This window comes from Leucopleurus acutus, assembly GCF_964270905.1.
Source record: "Leucopleurus acutus genome assembly, chromosome: 6".
Lineage (NCBI taxonomy): Eukaryota > Metazoa > Chordata > Mammalia > Artiodactyla > Delphinidae > Leucopleurus > Leucopleurus acutus.
The window spans coordinates 18921935-18942277 of NC_139149.1; the positions used below are offsets into that span (position 1 = coordinate 18921935).

Consider the following 20343-nt stretch of genomic DNA (forward strand, 5'->3'; position numbering starts at 1 on the left):
AGAATTCTTGCTGGAGAAAATCGAATAAGGCACTTAACTTCTCTAAGCCATAGTTTCTCCTCTTGAATAGGGAGAAAACTACACCTATATAACAGAGTTTAAAAAATTAAGAATGAGGATTAAGAGGACAATGCATGCAAAGCTCCTATGACCATGCCGGCCCATAGTATGTGCCTAAGAAACGTCAGTTTCCTTGGCTTGAGGGTTTTTTCTGTTTTTGCGTTTGCCCTTGGTTTTTTCTTTTAAACTAAAAAGTCACAGCTACCATGGAGAAGTGACAGACAGGGCTGGGAGATGGAAAATTCAAGATGAATCTGGCGTATCTTATCTTACGGTGCCCCAAATATGGAAGTGTTCGAAAAATGGATGGGGCGGGGCTTCCCTGGTGGCACAGTGGTTAAGAATCCACCTGCCAATGCAGGGAACATGGGTTTGAGCCCTGGTCTGGGAAGATCCCACATGCCGTGGAGGAACTAAGCCCGTGTGTCACAACTACTGAGCCTGCACTCTAGAGCCCACGAGCCACAAGTACCGAGCCCACGTGCCACAACTACTGAAGCCCATGTGCCTAGAGCCTGTGCTCCGCAACAAGAGAAGCCACCGCAATGAGAAGCCCGCGCACCGCAACAAAGAATAGCCCCGGCTCGCCGCAACTAGGGAAAGCCCACGCGCAGCAACAAAGACCCAGTGCAGCGATCAATCAAACAATCAATTTACGGAAAAGGATGGGGCGTGTTTAAAGGACACAGAAGTCAACCTCACAGTGGATAGCTGGAGCAGTTTGAACGATAAGTAACAAAAGCACTGGATTAGAACCCATAAAATAAAGTGAATATCCATAAGTTCATACTGATATAAATAAAATTGAATAAATAAATACCTGGAGGAGAAGGGACAGCTCTTCCTTACAAAAGAATTTCAAGTAATAAATGCAGAAGGAAGAGAGAAACAGAAATTAAGATTATACCACCACAGTGCTAACTGGTGAGGGAAAAATCCACTGGTAGATGCTAAAATTACTGAGCAAAGTTTGAGGGGAAAGAGTATATTTGCAGAGTTTCAAATGATCTCCTTCAAATTATGTATTAAATAAAAAGGGAGAAACAGTCACTTGACAGTGGAGAAACCCAGCAGATAGCACCTAGTTAAGTGATCAAACTTAACATCACCAGTAACAAGACATGTTGACATCACACACCCCTTGATGTGATGCATGGAGAGGTGATGGGAGTCCCTTCTGAGTGTTCTTGTTCCCTCAATCTGATCATGAGAAAACATCAAACCAACCCAAATTGAGGGACAGTGTACAAAAAGCTGACCAGTCCTCTTCAAAACTGTCAAGGTCACAAAAGATACATGCACCCCAATGTTCATAGCAGCACTATTTACAATAGCCAAGACATGGAAGCAACCTAGATGTCCACTGACAGATGAATGGATAAAGAAGATGTGGTATACATACTAGGGCACAAAACAAGCCTCAATGAATTTAAGAGTATGGAAATTATCTCAAGCATCTTTTCTGACCACAATGGCATGAAACTAGAAATCAACCACAGAAAAAGAAATGAGAAGAAACTGATTACAGGGCTTCCCTGGTGGCGCAGTGTTTGAGAGTCCGCCTGCCGATGCAGGGGACACGGGTTCGTGCCCCGGTCCGGGAAGATCCCACATGCCGCGGAGCGGCTGGGCCCGTGAGCCGTGGCTGCTGAGCCTGCGCGTCCGGAGCGTGTGCTCCGCAATGGGAGAGGCCACAGCTGTGAGTGGCCCGTGTACCGGGAAAAAAAAAAAAAAAAACCAGAAAAAAATCAATAAAACCAAGAGCTGGTTCTTTGAAAGGACAAACAAGACTGACAAACCTCTGGCCAGGCTCACCAAGAAGAAAAGAGAGAGAACCCAAATAAACAAAATAAGAAATGAAAAAGGAGAAATCTCAACTATCAAACATTTAGAGAAGAGTTAAGACCTATCCTTCTGAAACTCTTCCCAAAAAGTGCAGAGGAAGGAACACTCCCACAGCTCATTCTACAAGGCCACCATCACCCTGATACCAAAACCAGACAAAGACACCACCAAAAAGGAAAATTACAGGCCAACATCTCTGATGAATTTAGATGCAAAAAATTCTCAACAAAATATTAGCAAACTGAATCCAATGACACATAAAAAAGATCACACACCACAACCAAGTGAGATTTATCCCAAGTTCACAACGATGGTTCAACATACGCAAATTGATGTGATACACCACAAAAACTAAAGAAAAGACAAAAACCACATGATCATCTCAATAGATGCAGATAAAGCATTTGACAAAATTCAACATCCATTCATGATAAAACCTCTTACCAAAGTGGGTATAGAGGGAACATATCTCAGTATAATAGAAGCTATTTATGACAAAACCACAGTCAATATAATACTCAATGGTGAAAAGCTGAAAGCCTTCCTGCTAAAATCTGGAACAAGGGCCTTCCCTGGTAGTCCAGTGGTTAAGACTCCATGCTTCCACTGCAGGGGGCATGGGTTCAATCCCTGATTGGGGGACTAAGATCCTGCAAGTGGCATGGCCAATAAATAAATAAATTAATTAATTAATTTAATTTAATCTGGAACAAGACAAGGATGACCACTCTCATCTCTTCTATTCAACATAGTATTGGAAGTCCTAGCCACAGCAATCAGACAAGAAAAAGAAATAAGAAGTATCCAAATTGGAAGGGAAGAGGTAAAATTGTCATAATATGCAGATGATACGATACTTTATCAGATGATATGAAACCCTAAAGACTCCACACAAAAACTACTAGAACTGATAAACGAATTCAGCAAGGTAGCAGGATACAAGCTTAACATACAGAAATTGGTTGCATTTCTTTACACCAACAATGAAATATCAGAAAGGGAATGTAAAAAAAAAAAAATTTAAAATTGCACTCCTAAAAACAAAACATTTAGGAATAAACCTGACCAAGGATGTGAAAGACTTATACACTGAGAACTGTAAACCATTAATAAAGGAAACTGATTCAATGAAATGGAAAGATATCCCATGCTCTTGGATTTGAAGAATTAATATTGTTAAAATAGCCATACTACGCAAAGCAAGCTACAGATTTAACGCAATCCCTACCAAATTACCCATGACACTTTTTACAGAGCTAGAACAGATAATCCTAAAATTCATCTGGAACCTCAAAAGACCCAGAATTGCCAAAGCAATCCTGAAGAAAAGGAACAAAGCAGGAGGAATAACCCTCCCAGACTTCAGACAATACTACAAAGCTATGGTAATCAAAACAGCATGGTACTGGCACAAAAACAGACATATGGATCAATGGAACAGAATAGAGAGCCCAGAAATAAACCCACACAGCTACGGTCAATTAATCTTCAACAAAGGAGGCAAGAATATACATTGGGAAAAAGCTAGTCTCTTCAGCAAGTGATGTTAGGAAAGTTGGACGGCCACATGTGAATCAGTGGAGTTAGAACACACCCTCCCACCATACAGAAAAATAAACTCAAAATGGCTTAAAGACTTAAGACATGACACCATAAAACTCCTAGAAGAGATCATAGGCAAAACATTCTCTGACTTGTACCAATTGTACCAATGTTTTCTTAGGTCAGTCTCCCAAAGCAATAGAAATAAAAACAAAAATAAACAAATGGGACCTAATCAAACTTACAGGCTGTTGCACAGAAGAAACCATAAACAAAAAGAAAAGACAACCTACAGAATGGGAGAAAATATTTGCAAATGATACGACTGACAAGGGCTTAATTTCCAAACTATACAAACAGCTCATACAACTCAACAACAACAACCCAACTGAAAAATGAGCAGAAGGCCTAAAAAGACATTTCTCCAAAGAAGAAATATAGATGGTGAATAGGCACCAATAGGAATACGAAAAGATGCTCAACATTGCTAATTATGAGAGAACTGCAAATCAAAACTACAGTGAGGTACCACTTCACACCAGTCAGAATGGCCATCATTAAAAAGTCTACAAACAACAAATGCTGGAGAAGGTGTGGAGAGAAGGGAACTCTCCTACACTGTTGGTGGGAATGTAAGTTGGTGCAGCCACTGTGGAAAAAGGTATGGAGGTTCCTCAGAAAACTAAAAATAGAATTGTCATATGATCCATCAATCCCACTCCTGGGCATATATACAGATAAAACTATAATTCAAAAAGATACATGAACCCCTATGTTCATAGCAGCACTATTCACAATAGCCAAGACACGGAAACAACCTAAATGTCCATGGACAGAGGAATGGATAAAGATGTGGTATATATACACAATGGAATACTACCCAGCCAGAAAAAAGGAACGAAATAATGCCATTTGCAGCAACATGGATGCAACTAGAGATTATCATACTAAGTCCGAAAGAGAAAGACAAATACCATATGATATCACTTATATGTGGAATCTAAAATATGACACAAGTGAACCTATCTATGAAACAGAAACATGGACATAGAGAACAGATTTGTGGTTGCCAAGGGGGAGGGGGTTGGGATGAGCAGATGCAAACTATTATATACAGAATGGATAAACAACAAGGTCCTACTGTATAGCACTGGGAACTATATTCAATATCCTATGATAAACCATAATGAAAAAGAATATTAAAAAACAATGTATATATATGTAAAAAAAGATGTGGTATATATATACGTATATATGTGTATATATGTGTGTGTATATGTATATCTATACATATACATGATGGAATATTACACAGCCATTAAAAAGAATGAAATAATGCCATTTGCATTATTTATTATTTGTATGGATGGACCTAGAGATTATCATACTAAGTGAAGTAAGTCAGAGAAAAACAAGTATCATATGATATCACTTATACATGGAATCTAAAAAACAGTACCAGTGAACTTATTTATAAAACAGAAACAGACTCACAGGCATAGAAAACAAAGTTATGGTTACCAAAGGGGAAGGGAAGAGGGATAAATTGGGAGCGTGGGATTAACAAATGCACATTACTATATATAAACAAGGATTTACTGCATAGCACAGGGAACTATATTCAATACCTTGTAATAAAGTATAATGGAAAAGAATTGCAAAAAAGAATACAGATATATACACATACATATGTATAATGGACTCACTTGGTTGTATTCCTGAAACTAACACAATATCGTGAATCAACTGTACTTCAATAAAAAGGAAAAGTGTTAAGATCACAAAAGACAAGAAAAGAGTGAGGAACTGGTAACTGAGATTAGAGGAGGAGACATGACCATGAAATGCAATGTAGGATCCTGCAGAGGATCCGGGAATAGAAAAAGGAAAAACGTGTGAAATCCAAATACAAACCATGGTTGAATGAACAGCATGGCACCAATGTTCGTTTCTTAGTTTTGATCATTGTACTACGGTGATGCTAGTTATTAACGTTAGCAGAAGCTGGGTGAAGGGTACACGGAAACTCTCTACTGTTTTGGCAGGTTTTCTGCAAGTCTCAAATTATTTGAAAAGAAAACATTTTCATAAAAGACGCTGGTATTGGGTGAGGGACAAGTCTATATCATTTTTCTGTGTTCTACCCCGAAAAATGCTTCAGTGAAACGTGACTGACCACCGCACATGCTGTTGACCAATAACGTCTGTCTGTCTGTATAGGTGACAGATGGTAGCCCCAAACATCTGTGCTATTTAATTACTTCCTTTGTGCCTCAAAGGCCTCGGGGGCTCTGGAAATGACTATTTTTCAGTGTGATGGGCTTGAGGGAAGATTACTGGGGGAGTGGTTTTCCCCCTCTTCCAATGTGCCCTCAATTAGCGCAACTCCTGGCCTCTCTAGACCTCTATTCCCTCTTCCCCAAGGGAGGTGGAGTGACATATCTGATTGGTAAATTTAAGAAGACTAAACAGGGCACATGTCCTTATCTTTCTTGGCAGTGGGTGGCTCATAGCAAACAGGTGGTCTGCCCTGCTCCCCGGGGCAAGAACCGTCCTTCTCTGGCTTTGTTTGGACTGGGCAAGCCAGCTAATTTGAAGGCGCTGATTTGGAAAACTGTTTGCCTTTCACCCCCAAAGCTATTCCCTCCATCCTAGTCCTTCCTAGTAACCATGGTGATCTTTTGGGCCTCATTTGTCTTGTTCCTTGTTTCATTTCTCAGTTTGCTCAGAACCTGGGTAAGAAGGAAGGCTGATAACCACTGGGCACCCTCTAAACCCCACCAGGTTCTGTTTGACCCAGTTTGCACAGTGTTCTAGAATTCAATTCTATAGCGATCGTCTGTGGGATTGGGAAGCATTTTCCATCTAATCTTCTGCTCCAATAGCCTCTGGACTTGTTTTTTTTTTTTTAAGAAGATGTTGGAGGTAGGAGTTTATTAATTAATTTATTTATTTTTGGCTGCGTTGGGTCTTCTTTTCTGTGCGAGGGCTTTCTCTAGTTGCGGCGAGCGGGGGCCACTCTTCATCACCGTGCGCGGGCCTCTCACTATCGCGGCCTCTCTGGCTGCGGAGCACAGGCTCCAGGCGCGCAGGCTCAGTAATTGTGGCTCACGGGGCTAGTTGCTCTGAGGCATGTGGGATCTTCCCAGACCAGGGCTCGAACCCGTGTCCTCTGCATTGGCAGGTAGATTCCCACCCACTGCGTCACCAGGGAAGCCCTTAACATTGTTTTTGCTCAGTGGGTTGAGCTGAATCAGGGCAGGAGGAGGGCCTGGAGTATTGTGCACCCCCTTCCCCCAAACGCAGATATACATGCAACCTTGGGCCGCCCCAGAGACTGAGGGACTACAGTTCTACCATGACCTACTTGCTATAAGCATGCTTTTTAAACATGTAAGTTATTTTCCTAGTTTTCTCACCTTAGTCTCTGCCCCAACGGTCAATTAAAATAGAAACATAAAGCATGCATCCTCTCTTCCTTATGGACCATCATGCATGTATCTTTTTCTCTGCTCTCTTTGCTGGCACATAGATGGAAATTCCTAAAGAGAGGTTTTTTTTTTTTAAATGTTATGGCTGTGTATGGCTCTTCGTTTCTGTGCGAGGGCTCTCTCCAGTTGCGGCGAGCGGGGGCCACTCCTCATGGCGGTGCGCGGGCCTCTCACTATCGCGGCCTCTCTTGCTGCGGAGCACAGGCTCCAGACGCGCAGGCTCAGTAATTGTGGCTCACGGGGTTAGTTGCTCCGCGGCATGTGGGATCTTCCCAGACCAGGGCTCGAACCCGTGTCCCCTGCACTGGCAGGCAGATTCTCAACCACTGCGCCACCAGGGAAGCCCTAAAGAGAGCTTTTAATAGTCCATTACTTTTCACCCCATGTTGTATAATTTAGTTCTAGAGTCGAACTTTGATGGCAAACTGCTACTTGTGTGAATGCCCCTCTGGGAGTAAGGCTAATCTTCCTCTACTCGAAAAATCACCAACACTTACTGCACCGGAGTTATGATTACACTACAGTAACTATTCCATGCAGGACTAGGAACAGCTCCTCAAGGCAAAATGCTTGGAAGTGGGTAACCGGAATGAACTATATGCATTTTCAGTGAGTTTTGAAAGAAACTGGGAGAAAAAAAATCCTCAATTTGTTCCCAAGTATTTTTTTTTTTTCTCTTAAAGAACACCGTGTGAGGAATTTTGATAGTCTCTGCATTCTAATGAGGACATTTTGGGAAGAAGCAGCTTATCTACACGTACTTGTGCCTCGTTACTGCCACGATGGGCACCATTCATCAGACATAAAAGGAGGAGAAGACCTGGAGGTAGTTTTTTCCTGGACAATTCTGTGTTCTGGCTCTTAAGTACTTTTCCTTTGCCGTGGATGTGAATATTTTAAAAGCCAAAGATGCCCCATCCCCTGGAGCTGCAGATGGCCACAGGAAGGAAACAAGAATGCTAACGTTTTTTAAAGGGCCAAATAACAAGGGAGGCGCCAGGGTCTGCGTTGCACATGCGTACTGACGCCGAGCCGTCCGCCCAGCCTGGCCTAGTTTGGTGCAACCAGAAATTCAGGGTAACGCAAAGGCACCCGACTGACCCCTACGGGCAAAAACAAACGTGTCTGTTCAAACAATGGCCACAGCATCAAGAACACAGACATGAAACAAGATACCTCAAGAACGTTCTCTTTCCTCATGACAGGGAGGTGTTAACTTCATTATTCAGAAGGCTTTGATTATCCCTTTCAAAAGTTTTTGTTGTTGAGTTTAATTTTCAAGGCTGTTAACCACGGATGCCACCTTAATTATAGCAAGCAACCCACCCATAATGTACGATGCCAACTGTTAGTTTTACTTGAGTTTCACATGAGATGTGGACTCCTCTGCTCATTTATAACTTTCTGAGCCAGGAAGCTTTCTGCACAGACACTTGCTTTTCCTCAGCTGGTGTCCTTGTTCCCCAGTTTGCCGTGGGGGACTGAGGGAACAGATATTTATGACTTATTATCTCACTATTAACAGTGCCCTTCAGTGATTTATGAAACTGTGCTCTTGCATTTTTAACCCTGAAGGCCTTCTCATTATTGTTCCAAAATGGCAAAGTTAACATCACGGGGCCCAAAGATGAATCATCAGTTTCTTGCACACAAATTTACCCGAATTAGGGACAACGGAGTCCTCGGTGGCATAATGGCTCCAGATGGGATGGGCCGAGAACATCGAATCGTTTAACTCGAGGCACCCTTGTATTCGTCGCCACGAACACATCATTCTCTCCTGTAGAAAATATCCTCACACTAAAATTTAGTTATACTCTTACAGCTCATCATTCAGTGAACCAAAATTCTGAAATGTCACATACACCTTGAAATAAACGTCGGGACATCACTTGCTAGCGTATGTACTTCTTTCCCTTTCCAAAATGTGACAGGTGGGAAATTCCCTGTGGTCCAGTGGTTAGGACACCACGCTTCCACCGCAGGGGGCACAGGTTCGATCCCTGGTCTGGGAACTAAGATCCTGCGTGTCCCACAGCACAGCCAAAAGAGAAAAATGTGACAGTGATTCATGATGGAGGTCCTCTGACGATGCTTTTCAGTGTTTGTTTTACGCAAAAGAGCAGGTGATGTTCGGGCGAGGAAATCATCCCTGTTATTTCTCCAGGGGGCCTGGAAGCACTATGCTGGATTCTTTCCGGTTTTGTGCAAAGATTTCTCAAAAGGTGATTCGGCAGACACTGACAGTCGGCCACCCGATAGCCACCCTCTGCTTTCTTCCTTACAGCGAACAGTGGCCATGAGACGACATTCTGATCAATGAAAGGTAAGGAGAAGGCTCTTGGGGGGACTTTGGGAGAGATTTTGTTTTCTTGTTAAAAGGAAAAGCTGGAGAGAAAAGCTCCTTGGTGCTATCCCTTCCCTTTAATTGAATATAAGTAGCCACCTTGTGACCAAGAGGCAATTGGCCTCAGGACAAAAAGCCAATGCTTAGGAAAAGGAGTAGGAAAATGGAGAAAACCTGGGTCTTCGATGACATCACTGAGTTGTGGAAGCAACCCCAGGGCATCCTTCTTCTGGATCATCTTGTTAGGTATACAATACAGGCCTTTAAGACTCAAGTCTCCATTGCTTGCCACTAAAGACATTCTTAAGTGATACAGAAAGTGAGGTCCAGAGTGGAGGTAAGAACATAAAGGAACCAGCAGCAGCAATGGCTGGTTCTCTTTTGAAACTATGTCCCATAAACCAATGAGGGGAACAGACCTAAATGCTTCTTGACACCTGAAGCTGCTGCAGCCAGAACTTCTTCTTCGAGCTTCAACATAAGAATGACATCCAGGTCTTACGACAATGATATTAATGATAGTCAATAAACAGGGCAAGAATACAAGCAATTAGTTGGATTCTTAGAGCCTAGTGAAAGCGTTAAGTGCAAGACAGACCATGGGAGAACAAAAACATAAAACAGTCTTTTTTTTTTTTCTGCTTCTCTCTATGGTTTAATTTTCCAAAACCAAATGGTTTAGAAGCACATCCCCCAGCTGAAAGTCTGGATTGCCTCTGTCTCGTGGGACCTATCCATTTGTATTTTAAACTTGCATCTCCTGTGCGGGAGAGGCCTGGGGAGAGGGAACAGAGATTTGTTGGGGGAATATGACTGCATATATTTCTTCCTAAGGGAGTTCATGACAAAGGCAGATCTCAATGTAACAGAGTTCCAAATACTTAAACCTCCAGCTGATAGAACTGGCTGGGTGGTGACCTGTTCTCAGCTTGAGTACCAAGTTAGTGGAATATTGCAGAAGTAGGGTGTGCGTGTGTTTCCAGAAAACACTCCTATTCAAAGCACATCCTTAAAAGCTGACCTACTAGAAAAACTGGGGTGGATTACACTTCAGAGTTGTTCCTTAAATGACATTAACAGGCATGAGTAGACTCTTTCCAGTTTAACGAAAAAGCAAAAAGTCTATTCAACTTATCTCTGTTCTTTGCTTCCTCTTATGATAGAGATTTAAGCGCCCTCATTTTCGACATAATATTTAAAAAATACCAACAGATAAACCTATTTCTTTTAGCTTGAAACTTGATTTTTCAAGCATACTCATTCAGCAAATATTTATGGGATATCTGCACAGCAGTGAGTGAGTGTAAGTATATGTGTGTGAAAGAGAGGTAGGGAAGGAGGGGGAGAAACAGAGAAACAGCGAGAGACCGAGAGAGACACAGGAAGAGGGAGGCAGGCACAGTGGGCTTTCAGGAGCCCTGGGCACAGAAATGAACACCGGCAACGGACACTAGTGAATGAAGCTACAGTTCAATTCGATTAGGAAAAGATGCTCTAAAATACTAAAGGATCCTGCGCCAGCCAAACTTCTGGTGGGAGAACACTGACCAAAAATAAAATTGTCAGAGCAGCCCTCTGTCATTCTCCTGTCATCACCGACACCAGGGAAGGTCAATTCCAGAAGCACAGGTAAGCAGGGCCCCCGGCTGGCTTTTACACACGGACCCAGGTTTTACACGGATGGTTTAGCCTCTCTGGATCTCAACCCACTCTTATGTAGAACTGCCTCTGACCTGCTTTTCTTTTTCTTTTTTTTCCCTTCCAACAGCCAGTGACAGGTTGAGTAGAATGATGTTTGGCCTCTTTAAAGAAAGTCAGCGAACTCTTCCCTCTCCAGGTGCGGTCCCACCCACTCGCGGCCTTTCTCTCTGAAGCCAGGGAAATTCTCGAAAGATGATATCTCACGGCTGGCTTTGAAGCCGAGATCCATTTGGATGTCCTCACTGGGTGGAAAACTCATCAACCTGCCTAGCCTCTTGTTATCTCTGAAGTTACCGGAGACTTTTTTGCCAGATTCTGCATAAGCAACAACGAAACAGTGCACAAAACCCATCACCCAGCATCACGTTGGGTGCTCTTTGAAGCAGCCTCAGTGCAGGGCATCCGAAGCTGCTCTGCACACTCATATTCACAGCGAGTACAGCACGCTGGACCACGGTGCGGGGAGGGCTGAGAGCCTCTCCGGGTATCACCGGCTCCTGGCGCTGTCTCCACCCATCCTCCGCTCTCACCGACAAGTCCAAGAAATAGAAGAACATCAAAAGCTATTGTCCATGTCCAGTGAGAAATGAAATGCCCTGGACCAAGTATCACAACTTCCTTAGAATAATGCAACACTTCAATCACTTTTGCACCTGGATCCCTGTCCTGGTTTATTGCAAAGTCAGAAAGGTGGGAATCAGCGTTGCGCACTATTCCTGCTTTATTCTATTTAAATGCATTGTTGAAAAAAAGGCAATTTATTACCAACTTTTTATGGTTTCACCTTATCGAAAGCACTTAATTCAGTTCATCTGCTGCTTTGCTTTGGACTGTTGAAGGCAATCAGAAGGTTGGAAGTAATTTATTAATAAGGGAACATGTGGTATAGTTTTGGCTGGTGAAAACGGTTCCTGAATCACAATATAGCCACAGCCCAAAGTTTACCGTGGATAGAAGGAATTAGTGACATATATAATTCTTTTGTTTATTCACAGGATGATTCATCACAGGTTTGATTGAAGCTCCTACTTTATAGATATGGCCTTTTGTGGAATGCCCAGGGGAGGAAACATTGTCCTCTACCAGCAATTCTCTTCCCCCAAAATACAATCACTTGCACCACAAGGCAAAGAAGGATTCAGCTTAGTCTTTGAGAGGGAAAGAAAAGAAAAGAAACTTATACCTTCTGAAGGAGCGAACAGCTGTGCCTACATAAAGACTCTAATCAGTGACTTGGTTTGGGAGAAAAAGGCTAGATTTGCACATGTTTACTGAGTATTCCTTGTAGAGGATCAAATCACACCAGAATCCCATCTCCTTAACTACAATCTCTCCCCAGAATACTTCTCAACCTGCTCAACCCTCAAGCTTTCTCAAGGGAAGAAAGGGAAATGGACTCATCAAGATGCTTAAGCCCTCAGGAAAGAAAACTACAGTCTTCTCATCTGTGAACTTATAAATGAAGATCTCTTCTAGCCCAAGAGGTGCAGGATGCTTGAGGGCTATGGTCTATGGGTGAGGCCGGATGTTGGGATGGGCAGCTGGGATCACTGATAAGAGCTTCTGGCATCAGGAATAGCCCACCCAAGATGCCTGAGGATTCTTGTGGCTAACAAACGAATTCAAGGTCCCCTCAGGGAAAAGCAGATTAACAGATGGCAATGGATAGGGAGGCGATGGATGGGAAGCCCAGTGCTGGGTCCTTTGCCCCACGGCTCCCTTGGACAGCTTACTCTTGGCACAGGTTTTTAGTTCCACTCAGCAAACTGGCTAATTAGCCCCTGGAGTTCCAGGTTCACAGCCATGCCCTCTCCTACCCCATCTCATCCCACCCCACTCTAATTGAGAGACTTGCCAAGCCTGAGTTTCCCCTTCAGACCCCTGTACGAGCAAGAGGAAAGGTGCACTTCAAAATGGGATGTGAAACAGGTGCACCTTGAAAACATTATCCTAAGCGAGAGAAGTCAGTCACGAAAAATCACATTTTCTGTGATTCCATTTACAGGAAATGTCCAGAAGAGGCAAATCCACAGGGACAGAAAGTAGATTAGTGGTTCCCAGATTAGTGACAGCTAACGGTTACAGGGTTTCTTTTTGGGGTGATGAAAACGTTCTGGAATTAGATTATGTTCACATCTAAATATAGTGAATATACTAAAAACAAATCAATTATACACTCTAAAAGGATGCCTTGTATGGTACGTAAATTATATCTCAAAAAAGTTGTAATTAAAATCCAGAAAAGAAATGGTATTAGAGTGATCGAAAAAATCCCAGGGAAGAAAAAAGGACTTGAATTCCAGTCCCACTGGCTGCGTGGTCCTGAGCAAATTGCTACGTCTCTCTGCATCTCAGATTCACCAACTATCAAGTGAATATGTCATCTCACTGCGAACCTTCCAGGCTAAGTATAAGGACCCTATTATAAGGAATGAAAGGTTACATGCAAGGACTCCTTCAGTCTGAGAAATGAAGAAGTAATATGTAAAGTAACTTAGGCTCAGGTGTCTGGGCCAGCCTTCAGAGGCAGCTACGGAGAGTGAACGAAGCAACTCCTGGTGAGCATTCCGGCAGGTTTCCCCCTTTAGTACTGGTGCCTTAAGGTGGTTATACTGACAGCATTCCTCACTGCCTTGCTGTATCTCATAAGAAGACAGGTGGCCTGTTTCTACATATTACAGCAGAGAAAGCTAAGCCCCTGGGATGTTAAGTAACCTCTTTAAAGTTACCAAGCCTGGGAAACCTGGAGCATGGTTCCTTGCTCCCTAAAGGTGATGGACACCCTTTCAGCTGCTGACAACAGGGGTTAGGGTGTGGGCTACTACGGTACAGTGCGATAATAAACCTTTCCCAGCTTTGGGCATGAGAACCTAAGTCAGTCAATCAGAGAAAAAAAGAAAGAGAAAGGGAGGGAGAGAGGAAGGTAGGCAGGAAGGAAAGAAGGTGGGAAGGGGAGAGGGAGAGACGGAAAGCAGGCTGTATATTCAGATCTTTTTATTTCAGGAATATGTAAGGGAAGCAGATTTCCTTTTCAAAGTTCAAAAGGAAACGGTGTGTTTTGTTTTCATAGTTCGTTTCATTTTTCACTTGGGAGAAAAAACCCAGCTTTGAAGCCTCTCTGTTTAAACTCATTAGGAAAACCATCAATGATGGAGGCTTTCATGAAATCGCAGTGGGAGGAATTAAGTGTTATGGGAGAAGCTGGATCAATCTTCAAACGTTTCATCTCTGGAGATGGGAGGTCAGCCCTGGCTGCTAGTTCAGCTGGAAAGTTAACATAAACAAATACTTTACGTACTGGAGAGTCCGAGGGACTAATGACATTTGATATTCACCCTCTGAAGACCTCCTCAGAAGTCGGCTATGCCTGCCACATGAAAAAGATGGATGCATCTTGAGAACTAAGTGAACAGTCGGATTGGCAAAATGTCTTGCTCTGGAGAGAAAGGTATTCTTTCAGGGTTCCACTGGAAAGGAGGTAGTGATATTGACATTCATTGCACAGAATCTTTCCCCGTGTAATTCATAACATTATTGAGGTTGGCATGGAAACCTTTTTAAGCAGGGCCGGTGTTCATATATGAGAATATCTTTCTTGACACCTGAATCTTTTTTATTTTAAAGTTTTTAAATCTGTTGCAGTCTCCTTGGCAAAGTTAAAGTATGGTGATTAGTTTTTCATTTTTGTTCTTTACTTTATTCTTAGAGTGGAGTCCACAGCCCATCTCAGTGATGCAAAATGGATTTGAGAATGAGAAAGTAAGGGCTACAGGTAGGATGTTCAAAAGGGAGATGACAGGAGAGAAGAGGTAAGAGAAAAAGCTATGGAGCAGATAAAGGGCACTAGAAGATTAACAAACATCACTGGTACTCTGAACAAAGATGTTCTGGGGAAAAGAAGTTAGAAAACGTCTTTGTACGATCTGAACAGCTACAAAAAAGGAGGATGCAATACTTTCACTTCTTTTCTCACAAGAATTATGTTTGTGTGTGTTAATTGATATAGGCAAAATTTAAAAATATACGCTCATACATATATATGCCATGTGTGTGCGCTTTAAAGAATCCGGGTATAAAGGGACTCTGATGTAATACTGATAAGCAAAATTGGCCCTTCTTCCTGCCAGGACCACCCCAAAGACAAACTACAGCCTGTTATTGTAAATCTTGGTGAAACTAAGCAGAGCACAGCCTTAAGAGAACATAGGCCGTGGTCAGCTTTCCACTGCTTTCTGCTAAGAGTGGGTGACTGATTAGAGACCCCAGGTCCTCTCTTGCTATCCCCTTATCTTTCGATAGCTCATGGGAAAATAAGGCATAAAATTACCCTGTCCAAGGCATCGAGCCATCCCTGCCCACCTTAAGGAGCAACCAACTAACCCAAAAGGAAAGTAGCCATTACTTATACAGCCATAAGGCAGATGCAACGTGGCATATAAATCAGTGAACTCGTGTACTGCAAAACAGACAGATTAACGCCTGTTGCAAAGGATGGGTGAAGAGATCGACTGGCTTACTGATTCAGACCATGAACTTTCTCGCAATATACTGCATTTAACTTTTAAATAACGTTTAGGAGAACCTGTAACATTTTGCTCAGTGGCAGAGCTATACTTTGCTAGGGGCAGAAATTGGCTAGTCTATAAAAATTAAATTACGCCCCTTTCACTGTATCTAGTCAAGAGGAAAAACTCTAATTACAAGATTGCACTGTCAAACAAACGCAGATTCGCGTTCCTTATACCCTGGTTTTAAAATTCATGGGCGGGGGGCTTCTATTCCGAAGTGAAAATCGATATTTGAAATATTTTGCGGAGGGCGGTGAGAGGCAAAAACAAGAGAGATGTCATTATCAAGGGCGCTGGTTCATAGACACTAACTCGCTAAGTGTCTATGAGGGAACAAGCCATTCATTATGCAAACACTTGAATATCAGTTAGTAAGGACAATGAAAGACGCCTTCTCTTCCCCACAACCCATGCCTTATTTCCCCATAAATGACCAAAAGGAAAAGGAGCAGAGAATCATCTCAGCATCTAATAGGAATGCCGCTCTGAGGAATAGGTAAAGGTCCTGCCAGTTGGTTCTCCTGTTCTTACAAAATCCACTTTGTGGCTCGTGCGCTCAACCCAGTTCACTAAGCCTATTAGGTGAGACTGGTGGGTGTGAGGATTGTCTAAGTCTTTAGCACTTTACCTGAATTATCTTTGCAGGCAACCCTGGCAGCATATTTTACTGTGTAAGGTGCTGGCCCAGGAAGCAGGTGCCTCGCAGTAACCATTGGCTGACAGACGTGGACCAGACATCTAATTTCTCTGGCCCTCGTTTCCTCCTCTATAACACAAAAAGGTTGGTCCAGACCAGCAGTTCTCAATTTAGGGTTAGGGCACCCCATGGTCACCTGCGGGGGCTGACCCACGGCCAGTTACACCACAGACTTCCAGAACTGGCCTCTTCAAGGAGGGGCCCAGACATGTGGACTTGAACAAAAGTCCCAGATTCCAATGTGCACCCTTGGCTATAAATCAACTACCCACTATGGTTTATCCCTGTAAATATGATTCTTCTGTTGTTATATTTACTTATAATCTTTATGCAAAGGTAGGTTAGTTTGTGTGTATGAGCTGCAAAAGGTGGTGAACTTTCTCTGTTAAAGGAGAAATTCAGGAAGTGGTTATACGAGATGGAGTAGAAAGAAGATTGCTAACCCCCCTTTCGTAATTTTTCTTGTAGAAAAGTGTGTATGATTTTTCAAAAAATTAAAACAACAACGACAGCAACAAAAGCCCTTCCGATTCCAAAGCACTAAAATTCTTGGAACAGTATATATTACTGATCAACACAAACGATTCTGACTTCGATTCCTAATAGCATCAGTGAACAGGTGGGACTTCCTTGCTCCAGAGGGGAGAAGTTGACCCTGCAGTGTAATTAAACATGGTGGGTCGTGGCCTGGGGAAATAAGGGCCTCAGCACGGGGAAAGAGCCTCCTACACAGGGCACACAACAGGAGTTAGCTGTTGCTACTGTGATGAGTATGCTACGCTGTGGTCCCTTAACAATCAGAGGTTTTAGGTTGGCTCTCCAGCCCTGCCAACAAGGGGAGGGTTAATAGCCACTTAAATTGATTGGTCTCCAGCCATCACGTGATGACAATGGAAGCGCCTTGGAAATTTCAGCCCACTCCCCCTCCTGCCCCCATCCCTCCACGACCATCGCGCTTTAAGCACAGAAACGTGCATTTGGCTGATTTCTATTGAATTCAGGCTAAGAATGCCTGGTTTCCACGTGTGCAGAGCTTGCATCCTTTCCCTAATAACCGGCTTTCCCTTTGAGCCCATCAACTGTTTCTGCTTCTCAAGCTTCACGACTGAGCTTGCCTTATTTCTCCAGTGTCTGTCACCCTCTAGCCTATGACATGTGGTGGGAGAAACCTGCTTTGGTGACAAAATGCCCGCCTTGACTGAGCTAATAGCAACTTCAGGTCAGGCACTGATGGACTTAGCGCTAGAGTGTTATCAGGCCAGCACTGCCTTTTTTTTTTTTTTTTTTTTTTTTTTTTTACAGTGTGTGGTGGAGGAGAGGGGGAAGCTAGATGAAAAACCACACTTTGAAAATGGAGTTTGTAATGTTCACCTCAGATACACTTTTAGAGAGCAAGAAATTTGGTTCACAGCTTGTCCTCTTCTCGTGGCAACCATATCCCAGGTTATGATATATGATACCCAGGTAAGCAGTGGCCTAGAGGACGATGAGAAAGTTTCACATCCCCATTTTTGTCTGGCTCTAAACTACTGCCTGGAAGAAAGCTACAGATGTTTGAGAGACACAGTAAAGTGTTCGAAGTGATTCTGAGGAAAATTACGGGAGTTCCTCAGGTAGAAAGGCCATCCTCCATTTTTGCTCACATAAAATTCCCAGAAACAAGCAGAAAAGAAACAACCTGTCAGAATCACGCGTGTCAATCTTAGCTATAGAATCATCACTACATTTTGTTTTGCCTTTTTAACAGTCCGAATCCCATATGACAAAACAATGCATGCTGCTTTGTTTGAGACGTTATTCTTGCGAGCGATTACGTTTCAGACTTCCCAGAAGAATGATTCTGGTGGAAAGACTCCACACCTAGACTGCTAATGACCTATAAAAAAGAGCCTTTAAAGTTGCCTGCACGCACGCCACGTCACAGCACAGCGACCAGCTATCTGCTCCCCAGGTTACTATGTGGTAAGCCACAAGGCACTTCCAGGCCCTTCTCTGGGAAGAAACTCCTTTCGCAAGGTGCTCACTTTAAAGCTAGAGCCCTTGCATGAATCTGCCAGCGGGGTAAGGGAAATCACTTACCAAGCTGGACCCTTCACCAGGCTCCGTGGGCAGGGCAGTTCAGCGAACTCAAGAGAAGCAGCGCCTGGGTGCACTGAATATCATTCACCCATCTTTTCAACATCCTTACAATGGCAAAGTCTATGTTCATGGACCTGACCTTGGCATTGAAACTCCAGTTCACCCGTTTCCCCAAAGTTCCAGTTCCACTTTTTGGGGGGGCTTTGATTTCTGATGAGACTACTGGGCGGGGCTGGGGAGCCCCAGCTCCACGAGAAGACTGCAGGAAATGAGTGAGGTTTTCTCTCACAAGACCCCTTTCTTTTTTCGCCTCACGCGCAGGCCCTCTATCAGCCCACTAAGCAGCTAAGCTTGTGGGGCGGGGGACTACATTCCCTTGAAAGATCTTTGGCAATTTTTGCCTGGAATTGGATGCATTAGTTCTAAAATTAAATAAAGATGCTCTAGTGTTCTTCAAGGAAATATGGCGTGGCTCTTCGACAAAACACATTTTTCAAGTGCTGACCTCTGGGAACTTCAACTAGCTTCATATGTCAGGCTGACACTGCTCACAGGCTACTGTCTAGTTGCCCAAGCAGAGCCGGTTATCCATACATTTTCCAGTCTCCCGATCAGCTTTTAGCAGAGGGAGGTGAGGGCAGTCGATTAAAAGAGGAGAGCCACTCATTGAAATGCACTCCCCCCACCCCCCAGCCATATGAGCTTCTTCTCCGGGAGAAGCCCTGGTAATTAACTCTAATGAGATTAAAGTAACTTGGAACTTTTCACTTTCCCAGCTCTGGAAAAGTAAATCTGGGATAACCAGTGGGTGCATTATATCGAAGTCAATCCCTTTTCCTGTAATGCAATGGCCCCCCTCACTCCCACCTCAGCCCAGGCTGGAGAGGGGAGGAAAAGGGGGGCTGCCGGGCTCTTACCTGCGCTTTGCTCCATCACTTCTTTCTGACACATGTCTTGAACGTTCACCGTGCAATTCACGATGAACTCGGGGGAGGAGCAGTCGTTATTCAGTTGGAATTCTTCACACTGGTAGCACTGGATTTGCAACGCAAAGCCTGCGGGACAGACGCAGTCGGATTCAGACCGGGCCGCCCCGAGACTACCCCAGAAGCCAGCATCCTGCCCCTCGCTCCAGCCAGCTGCGGCGCCCTCCCTCCTGGGTCTCCCCGGAAGGCGGCCGCGGTTGAAGCCGGTAGAGGGCGGCGCGGCCACCGAAGGTCCCGCAGGATATAAAGTGGGATTTGGCCCGCGAGCCCTGGACCCACTCTCCAGAAACAAAGAGCCCATCCGACACCACACCCGGCTCTTCCCCCACGGAAGTTGAAAGGAGGGCTATGCCGCCCGAGAGCCGAGGACCTGACGTGCGTCGGCTCCAGCCTACGCCGAAGGCTTTGCCTAATTGTTAATTGGTTACAAATGAGTTAATTACTATGTCGGCACCGTTCGCGATTGCCTTCGCAGACGCCTTTTCAGTTTTCTTTGATAGTCGAAGCCGGCATCCCTGTGCTGTGGCTCCGAGGCCCCCCCAGGCGGACGAAGGGTCGGGTGCTCAATGCTGCTGCGCCCCGAGTCCCCCGCCTTTCTTCGGGACGGTTCCCGAAGCAGCAGGGGTGGCCGCGGCGTGTGGCAAGGGGCGTGCGTGCGTGCGTGTGTGCGCGCGCGCGCATCCCCGGCCGCGACACCACAGTCCTTCCTTCCCGGCTTTCAGGGCTCCGTTTGGCTAGGGCTCCCGGTGCGGGTCCCAGCTCTGCAGAGCTGGACTGGGAGCCGCTCCTGTACTGGAGCGAAGGAGCCAGACGTTTCTGTACCTCTCCCCGCCCCAGCCCGACTGTTCCGCTCGGATCTACGAGCTCGCGTCTAGACCTAACTACCCCCGGCTCCCGGGCAGATGAGCCCCGGGCCCGGCGCACCTCCCCTCCCAGACCCACAGCGGTCGCGCTCGGAGCGCAGCAACGCAGCCCCGGCTAGCCCAGGCCACAGGCTGACCAGCATGCCGCTCACCTGTCGGCGGCG

The 20343-nt window shown here is 44.5% G+C and overlaps 1 protein-coding gene across 1 annotated transcript in view; it reads right to left on the bottom strand.

Annotated features, from left to right (window-relative positions):
• Window positions 1-20343, bottom strand: part of LYPD1 (LY6/PLAUR domain containing 1) — a gene marked incomplete at both ends in the record, with an annotated part of 61511 nt that overhangs the window by 40742 nt on the left and 426 nt on the right. Inside the window, one exon of the mRNA XM_082841000.1 lies at window positions 19248-19385. Coding sequence (XP_082697126.1) covers window positions 19248-19385 — 138 coding nt within the window. The remainder of the gene's footprint in view (window positions 1-19247; window positions 19386-20343) is intronic.